This window comes from Cynara cardunculus (genome assembly GCF_001531365.2).
Source record: "Cynara cardunculus var. scolymus isolate 2C chromosome LG 5, CcrdV1, whole genome shotgun sequence".
Lineage (NCBI taxonomy): Eukaryota > Viridiplantae > Streptophyta > Magnoliopsida > Asterales > Asteraceae > Cynara > Cynara cardunculus.
Genome location: NC_037532.1, coordinates 34,715,787 through 34,725,894, shown reverse-complemented (window position 1 = coordinate 34,725,894; position 10,108 = coordinate 34,715,787). Strand labels below are relative to the sequence as shown.

Here is a 10,108-nt window from a genome sequence, read left to right as displayed (position 1 = left end):
ACTTTACATCTTAGGTACAAAAATGAAAGTTTTGAACGTACGTTATCTAAAATAAGAATCAAGTTAAAATATGTTACTTTTCATGCAATTTTCCCGTTTTTATTCACATTTTTTATTTGATCACGTATACTCATTTAATTGGGTGATAAAAATAATATTTGAGAATTTAATACAGGAGATATTTATTCGATAGAGATGAGAATTGAAGCATTGTAATTCTCTGATCCTTGACCATGTTGTCGTCTTTAATGAGTTGTTTGTTTACCTGTTAATAGTTCAATTAAGAGACAACATCTAAATCGTTAAGAGATAAATCTTGTTTGACAAAAACAAAGTCTGGCTCTTAATAGTTCTAAAACTCTCTGAATGATTTTGTATCATGTGTCTTCCTTAACTATTCAGCATCATAATTTCATCATAAATAATTACCAAACAATTATATTTCATATTGTAATATATCATGAGAGCTTCTTAATCATTCTGACTACTTAATTATTTTACATCAAAACATTTAATAACTATCAAACAACCCTAACTCATGCATTAATCGTATAAAAAAATATTATTTTTTTAATAATTCAAAATACAAAATTAAAACCTTTACAAAACCTATAAAATCATGAAAACCATCTTCCAAAAAAAATTATATTTAAATGCTAATTTATCTGGGCCCAGAGAGTTCTATGGCTTGACCAAGCAACGAATAGTCATCGGTGAGATCGGAACATCTCTCCGACGACGATAACTCCGGCGTACGGAACTTGGAACAAGATTCAACTCCCTGCGAAGCTTCCCATCTCTCTGCAAGCCCATCGCCTTCCAGCATCCGTACAACTTCCGACATCTTTGGCCGGTGGCCGGGAAGATATTGGGTGCACAGTAATGCCACTTTCACGATTTCCTCTAACTCGATCCGGTCGTAATTCTCCTTCAAATCTTTATCCACTAAAATATCCAATTTCTTTTCTTGATGAATCTTTTTCACCTGAAAAAAAAAACAAAATCACAGTAATAAGAAAGACGGAATCTTTATTTTTCCGGCGATGGTGGGTAACCGATCCCGATCAAAAACTCCCGGCCCATTCTCAATGACTGCTCCTTATAACCGGTCTAGGACCGTCGGTCCTGGGTCAGGCCATTTTGTCCATCTCTGAACTATTAGGTCGCCGGAGATGATGAAATATGAAGCTTACCCAATCGAGCATGGCTCCTTTTTGGTTAGCGGCTTTTCCGAACTCCAAAGCTCGTTGGCCGGTGATGAGTTCGAGGAGAAGGATTCCGAACCCGAAAACGTCGGTTTTTTCCGACGACTGGCCGGTGGAGAGATATTCCGGCGCTATATGACCGACGGTGCCACGAACGGCCGTGGTTACGTGAGAATCTTGATGGTCAAGAAGCTTTGCCAACCCGAAATCACCGACGACGGCCTCGCAACAATCATCGAGCAATATGTTTGCGGCTTTTACGTCTCTATGGATGATTTTGGGGTCACATTGCTCGTGAAGGTATAGCAATCCTCTTGCTGCCCCTAATGCGATCTTCTTTCTTATGCCCCAATCTAATACTGGTTTCGCTGTCGTATATAAATGTGTTACAATAAGTTAATATGACGTTTTGAAGGTTATAAATATATATATATATATATATATATATATATATATATATGGTTGGGTTCACGTGAGACCAAATGTTTTTTGTGAGACTCGTAAGACCAATTTATGTTCATTGATCAACTTTATAAACTAATGGTCTAATGGTCTAAAGTTGCACGGTGGCAATTTTGTGATTATTGAGAAATCTCGTGGCAATTTTGTGATTATGAATATTTAGATTATATATTTAATCGAAGGGTTGAAAATTGGTCTTACAGGTCTTACGAAAAAACTTTGTTCTCACATGATCCTAAGTCTATATATATATGGTCCATTCAAGAAAGAACTGATTAGTTTGTGGTATACGTGAGATCCAATCTCAACCACAAATCAATATATAAATTAGGAAATTTATAATTTTGTAATTTTGAATTAAAATTTTAATGCAAGAACATTTTAGGTATTTTCTCTCCTCTCTTATCTCTTCTCTCTCCGTCCTCCGGTGATACCTAAAAATATTGACTCTGTTAAACAAAAGACACAGTGTGATACCCAAGCATATATAAGATGCATTGTAATACCACTGTGCTACATCTCCGATCGACCACACAAACAACCTCAGTGTGATACAGAAAGCACATATATGATGCATCGTGATACCATTGTGGTATCACCGGAGGATGGAGGACGGTGGCCGGAGGATGGAGAGAGTAGAGAGAAGATAGAAGAGTTTTAAAATACCTAAAATGTCCGTGTATTAAAGTTTTAATTCAAAATTACCAAAATTATAAATTTCTTAATTTATCTATTGATTTGTGGTTGAGATTAGATCTCACGGTTACCACAAACTAATTAGTTCTCATTTGATTAGGCATATATATATATATGAATTTAGGAAATTTAGACACATCTGACGTCCAATAAACCGGTTTTGTTATAAAAGATGGTACCTTTGAGACGGGATGCTACACTGCCGTTTGACATATAAGGGTAGACCAAGAGCTTCTCGGTTTGAGTCATACAAAACCCGTATAACCTCAGAAGGTTCCGATGTACCGCTAGGCTGATCATCTCGACCTCCGTTTGGAATTGCCGTTCTCCGCCAGCGGCACCGCCATCTTTCAGCCGCTTCACGGCAACACAAGTTCCGTCTTGGAGTTGCCCTTTGTAGACATGCCCGAAACCCCCTTTCCCTAATATGTTCTTGTTGCTAAAGTTGTGTGTCGCGATTTGAAGTTCCCTGAATTGGAACTTTCTTAGATTTCCTAACGAAACCTCCTCGTGATGCCTATCTGCGATGTGGTAATCAAGACGAGTACGTTTAGACATATTTATAAAGCCGATTTTGTTGCAGTGAAGAACCCGCAAGAAGTTAAATACACTACAACGGAATCGGGTTTACAGGACACCGTAAAACCTCAATGACTATTTTATAGGACTTAAGTTTATAGAAACAAATGTATATGTTTCATATCAATAGGTTTATAGGATGTTTTTGGACATCTTAAATAGTTTTTTAGGACATTTTAAAAATAAAGCGTCATATTACATTTTTTATACGACACCTTTTGGAAATAAGAAACTTACTAAAAGAAAAGCTAACAGGACTGTCATAAAAAAACTAGAGTAAATTACGATTTTCATCCCTGTGGTTTGTTAATAATTTCGATTTTTGTCCCCATGGTTTACAATTTATTATGATTTTCGTCCCTAGATTAATTCCTACCTTTAAGTTTAAGGGACCAAAACAGTAAATGATTATAAATAACAGGAACCAAAACAACAATAAATTATAAATTATAAGAACGAAAATAGAAATTATAAATCATAGGGACAAAAACTGCAATTTCAAAACCATAAGGACAAAAATCATAATTTTTAGCAAAACACAGGGAGGAAAAACATAGTTTACTCAAAAAACTGTTGCAACACTTTTACGTGAGAGTTATGACACATATTTGTTTGGTTCTATAAAACAATTTATTATGACACTCAAGAGATTTGTCATTTGTGATGTCCTATAAACCTGATTTTATTGTAGTTATAATTCGGTCATATAAACTTAAGTCCTATAAAACAGTCTATTAGAATATTTAGACATATTTGACGTTCTATAAAGTTGATTTTGTTGTAGTGATGATTGCAAGAAAGTTGAACAGATTGCTATGGTTTACGAACCTTTGACGTCAAAGAAGGGTTCTCGGTTATGTCTTTGTCTCCACCATATCAATGCGAGTCCAAAGATGAGCAAAGAGATGCATCCGAGGCTTGTACTTATGGCAAGAGCGATCTTGTGACTTCTTGATCTCGGCAAGGTGCTAGGAGCTTCAAAAACGACACAGGGAATGAAATCGATTTGCCGATTATAAGCTATCTTAATTTTTTGAGCTTATTGAAACAACCCGTTTGAAAAGGTTACTTCAAGTAGCATTTCAATAAAGTCTAGGGGTTTTTTTCAATTATACCCCTTATATTTTTTTATTTAATTTTTAAGATGTAGTTTTATATCGTACCTTGAGTAGTGTTTAAAGTCATCGACATGGGCATAAGCGTCATTCCATAGCATTCTTGCTCAGATCCTGTTTGGCAAATTAAAGGGTTCCCCACAATGCTGCCATTAAGAGAAATCTATTAAGAGAAATAGATACATATATATATATATACATATATATATATACATATATATATACATATATATATATACATATATATATATATATATATGTGTGTGTGTATATATATGGGCCCATTCAAGCACGAAATTATTAGTTTGAGTAACACTGTATATCACAATGGGTATCACATAGTGTATCTTTGTGATTACTTGGTATCTGCCGGATTTTTGTTCACCGGAGGCCGGAGATTAGAGGTCGGAGAGATGAGAGAGGAGAGAGAAGAGTTTTTTAAAAATACGTAAAATGTCCTCTAATTATAATTTTAACTCAAACTACCATAATTATTAATTTCCTAATTTATCCGTTGATTTGTGGTTGAGCTTGGATCTCACAGTTACCACAAACTAATCAGTTCTCATTTGATTAAGCCCCTATATATATATATACATACAAGCATTATATATACATAGAAGGAGGACAAACGAGAATAAGTCAAAATAAGAGAGCAGGGGAACAACAAATCACATGTGATTTTCCACTGAAAGCACTCGGGCGTAATCACATGTGATTTTACACGAATTTAGTGTAAAATCACATGTGATTTGACTATTGTCGTGTTTTCTTATTTGGTCAATGTTTTTGTTTGAACCCGACTATATATATATATATATAGAGAGAGAGAGAGAGAGAGAGAGAGAGAGAAGAGATCTTTTACACACTCAACCATTGGTAACCATGCAAACCAAGAAATTAAGATATCTATAGAAATTATCATGATTTTGATATTTATGGAAGATTATAAGAGTTCATTTATCATGATCAACACTTTATATTAAGAAACAATCAAGATATTTATTGAACCAGATATAAAGTAAATAAACGATTGAGATTGATTTGTATGATTTATAGTACCAGAGAGCTTACCTGAAGGTCTTAGAAGGAAATCTTGGAACTGGGCCACTTAAGTTATTGAAGGATAAGTCCCTGCCATGAATACAAAAAATCCATAAGATTCATGTAGTTGTAATCAATGTGACAAACTACAAGCTGCAGGTGTCTGAATCCCTTAACTGTTTCTATTTTGTGGGCCCCACATAATCATCCCAGAACAACAAAATCGACATTTAAACATATTTGACGTCCTGTAAAACAGTCTACGGAATGGACCCCACACGACCTTAAACTTACCATAACCAACGGTACTTAAACAAACAAAATTTCGACAACAACATCACTTGATCAAGATGTCTCTTCACACATTATGTTTTATCCATTGTACCCTACATGACCACAATGTTTTCATCATGATGAATGGTACTTAATGAAGACCACTTTTCACAAACAATCACTTGAGGATCTACCTAACGAGCCTACGCGAGTGGGCCACCCGTTGTTTCGAAAATATATAATATTTATATACGACAAATACCCTCGTTCACACACCGTCTGAACCCTTGATCTCCTAGGACAGTGGGCGGGCTATACTGTAAGTCTGTAACCCATATACCACTGAACCAATGGGTAACCGTGGGTTATTAGGCGAGAAGGGCTTTGGCAGCGTCTGGATTCTAACTTGGAAAAATGAGATTTCGACTGCACCCCCTTAAGTTTAACCAGTGCACCGCAACTCGAGTGGAAAAACCTCATTTTTCGATCAGATTGTATGTGTGATGTTAATCAAGATTATAAGAAATCTTACACAAAGGCAAGTTGAGTCATGTTAGCTACCCACTGAGGAATTGGTCCAGAAAGACTGTTGTTGTTAAGCCTCCTGAATCAAAATTGATACAAGAAAGAACCCAAATTCAGATGATTATAAGAACATGATTGTAAACAGCTTTTAAGGACCGTTTATCAAACACATACCGGGTAAGCGTTTACTGGGTGTCACTTGGCAACCAGTAAGTGCTTACCGGATAAAAGACGTTTACCAACAGTTCATTTTGATGGCCAAGAATGTTATCCGGTAAGCTTTTGATAAACGGCACTGAAGTTGGAGTAACTTAAACAAGCTTACATGTATTGGAGACTTGTTAAATGACCTAAAGAAGAGGGGATTTCACTGCTGAATTGATTATCAGACAGATCAAGTGTATGAAGCTGCTTCAATTTACCAATTTCTTCTGGGATTGGCCCAGAAATGTTGTTGTTTTGTAACAATCTGCATCAAAATCACTCATTAAACACCATTAACAGACACCCATTTGGCATTTTTACAGGATTTTGAATGATTTGATTCTAAACTTACACAATCTGCAGGTTGGTTAAATTGCCAATGCTTGAAGAAAGTGTCCCAGATAAGTTCTGACTAGGTGTACCCCTGAGAATTCAAGAATTCAAATATCTGATCACACACACAACACAGTTTTTGCGTAACCACGGGTATCCGGGCCAGCTTACGCGTATCGACTCATGAATGGCATGTAGAGTCATCAGAGGTGAACCTCCATTTCTGCTGCATCCCTGAACCCAACTGGTTGCACACACTTATACACACAATGTGTGTGAATTTAATGAAGAAAAGACTTACAATCCTATAACTAGACTTTCAGTAGAGCAAGTAACCATGGTCCAACTACATGGGTCAACAGAATCAGCATCCCAGTTTTCAAGAACACCATGAGGATCCAACAATGAAGCTTTTATACCCATTAAAGCTTGAACTGAAAACACAAAAACCCAGATTCAGAAACTCCATTTTTAACCTTCTAAGAACCATATTTCATCAAAAAGATTCAAATTTACCTTCAAAGTTTACACCTTTAGGGGAAAGCAAGCCATTAGAACAACCCCAAAGCCACAAGAACCATATCAAGAACCAGAAATCAACCATCTTTCCTTTCACTCTCATTTCAATAGAGAGCTCAACTACAAGATGATTCAAGAAAAATGCAACTTCTAAACCTTTAAATTTTGAAACTTGATGATACCCATTTGCACAATGATCTGAAAGACCCAAGAAAAAAGCAGGCTGAGCCCTTTTGGTTGTTTTTTGTAGTATAAAGAAGAAGTAGCATGCCTGGCAACTGGGTCAGGGGCAAAAAAGGGAAATGAAAATAATATTACTTTTGTCATTTGGCCTGACAATTTGAGTAAACTTTAAACTAAAATAAAGCAACCAACAAATAAAGGTCAAATTATTGAAGGAAGAGAAATGATGGGTTGATGGTGTTCCCCTTAATCCTTTTCTTGCTTAAATCAAGCATTTTGCCACATAAAAAAGTATAGCAGATGGATGTTATGGAGATTATTATATCATCCCACAAGAATTCACCTCTTCTTGTTTTGAACTTGTGGTTAACCGGTCAAGATTTGGGGGATGTCTAGGTTCGAATCTAGGTGCTGGCAAAACCGTTGTGATTACGAAGGTTCATACGTGATATTCCCAGATCATTCGTGGGCATCCGAAAAATTAGTCAGTACACATAGGCTCCTGCTTATCTACGCTTACCCTCCAAAAAATTCCACCATTTTCTTGAATTATTTAAAATATTAAACACCCACATAAAAAAAAAAGGAAATCTTTAATGGGTTTTAGAGTCAGTGGCCACCCAATGTGTTTTGATTGTTTAGATACATGTGTTGTTGAATTTTGGTAGTTTCTTGATGGATTTTCTTTCATTCCATGGTGTTTTAAGATAGGGACAATCAAGAATCAAACATTCCCTGAGTTTGGCCATTAAATACTCTCACATTCTCATATGCTATTTATTTATTCAAGGGAGAATCCAAGAACACCTTGAGATTGGTGATTATAACAATTCAATCTCACAACCATAAGGGTTTGTCTGATTGGTTTGAGCTTGACTCTAAAGATCAAAAGTACCAGGAGGTCTCAAATTCAAATCCAAGGAGGAATAAAAATCCCTTTGTGGCCATGGAAATTCAAATGCGGTGACTTCAGGCTATCTGCAAAGCAGGTGGTTGCCCTATGATTAGTCGGCTCGCATAATGGGTTGGATATCCAGGTTAATCAAAAAAAAAAAAAAAACTGTTTGGTTTTATATAATATAATGAGTTCACTCCTCCAGATTCCAGAAGCCCAATATTTTATTTCTGGTTAAACTGGGTGGAATGAAAATTCGTTCCTAGTCATTTCCATTTTAAACGGGACTTTTCCAATAAGCTCAAAAAAGAAACTGGTTTATGGTTATCAAGCATGATCTTAGCAGTTATTGGATCTGCACGAGGGGCGTTACAAGAATCTTACGCCCTTCAGGTTTAATTACAAACAAAGTTATACCCGAATAACGTAAAGGAATTACAACAACAAAAAAGAAGAAGTGTTTTTGTTTAGAAACAAGTACCAAATTGTTTGAATGAATGAGTAGAATGGAAGGGTTTTCTTTATTGAATGATGATGATGATGAGTCATGGAATTTACTTTTTTAACACGCTTCTCTTGGCAAGGATGGTCCCTTTTTATAAAGGGTTTACCATCCAATACTAACCCGCATGCTGTAAAATGATACTGTCATGTGAGACCAGTCTATTTTTGTGAAACCCGTGAGACTGTTTCTTTACACTTGAAACTTTCAGTGAATGTTCGGATTTTCTTTACCTTCACAGTGTTTTACTGTGAAGTTTTAAATGTAAAAAAATGGTTTCACGGGTCTCACGAAAACAGACAACCCTGTATAAAGATCTATTTTTTTTTTGTTATCTTAAAAGATTGAACGATTGTTATTGTGAATTGCAACTGTAATCCATTATTATTATGTTTATAGGTTTTAAAATCGTTATAACGTTTGAATTATTAATGTTAAAAATCTGTATGGTGTTGGTTGTTGCGTATTTGTTTTGTGAATGTGTGAGACGAGTAACTGGCGATGGGTTAAACCTTGGTTAGTAAGACTCGATGTTTATACTGTATTTGAACTTATTTATCTGTTAGTTTTTTGAAATTTAAATGTAGAGCTTTAAACAGTTGTACGTAGTAATTAGTTGTAAGTTTGAATTTTGGAATATTTTAAAAACATGGGCTACTTGTTTTCTTATTTACTAAAAATATACAATACTACGTATATAGGTAGAGGTTCAAACGAGAACGCCTCCCTTTTGCTAAAACACGAGAACACTTTTTATCACATGTGATAATACACGTGAGGGGATTAGGTGGTGTGCGGAAGACTCGGCCCATGATCTAGGTCACGGCAAAGGTTGTTTGTGTCTCTGATTTAGTATTTACATGTGATAGATTATAAGTAAATACATTGATTAAATACATTAAATACCTTTATATAAATAAATGAATTTCAATATATAATTCATATTCAAGAAATGACACATATGCCTTGTTGAGCTATGTTTAAAAAAGTTTATTTAAAACATGATTTAAATAAATGATTGGTTAAAATTCATCCTCTTATTTTCTTATTTAGACAATATTCTTGTTTGAACATACACACACACACACACATATATATATATATATGTATATGTATATATATATATATATAGGACGGAGGATTGTATGAGAATAAGAGTTATGGTGAAAAACGTAAGAAGGGATATGGACCATTGATCACTTTCAATCTCTCCCCTATCCTATGAATTTCACTTATCACGGTAATTAATAAGCTGCACCACATTAGTTGATCCAATTAGTATTGATTTAAGTAATATGCATAAATAAACAATATTTCATACATAAAAAATAGTTTTTATGAGTCTTTGTCAAATGTTTTATAATATAGCCCATGATTAATTAAAAAAGTATATTCAACTATTAATAAAAAATAAAGTATTTATGACTTGTAAATGCCTTGGGGGCAGGTGAAGGTGGATACTAAGAAACAAAGCACTATCATCCAAAATTAAAGGAGAAGGGACTACAACTTAACACACACACACACTGAAACACACACACACACAGAGAAACACACACACACGCACTGAAAC

The 10,108-nt window shown here is 35.1% G+C and overlaps 1 protein-coding gene across 1 annotated transcript; it reads right to left on the bottom strand.

Moving 5' to 3' along the window:
• Positions 1 to 603: 603 nt before the first annotated feature.
• LOC112512206 (protein NSP-INTERACTING KINASE 1-like) lies at positions 604 to 7,058 on the bottom strand. Its single transcript, XM_025118071.1, has 11 exons — positions 6,953 to 7,058; positions 6,738 to 6,870; positions 6,456 to 6,527; positions 6,225 to 6,368; positions 5,907 to 5,978; positions 5,132 to 5,191; positions 4,106 to 4,203; positions 3,771 to 3,917; positions 2,543 to 2,884; positions 1,194 to 1,573; positions 604 to 985 (listed from the first exon to the last, which is right to left on the bottom strand). Exons 1-11 carry the CDS (start codon positions 7,056 to 7,058, stop codon positions 662 to 664), a joined length of 1,878 nt encoding a protein of 625 aa, XP_024973839.1. The 3' UTR covers positions 604 to 661.
• Positions 7,059 to 10,108: the final 3,050 nt, after the last annotated feature.

Coding starts and splice junctions, on each gene's coding strand:
- LOC112512206 (XM_025118071.1), bottom strand. CDS start 7,058: ATGAGAGTGAAAGGAAAGATGGTTGATTTCTGGTTCTTGATATGGTTC. Junction 5,979..6,224: donor TTAACAAGTCTCCAATACAT/GTAAGCTTGTTT, acceptor ATTTTGATTCAG/GAGGCTTAACAACAACAGTC. Junction 1,574..2,542: donor TGTAGCATCCCGTCTCAAAG/GTACCATCTTTT, acceptor TATATACGACAG/CGAAACCAGTATTAGATTGG.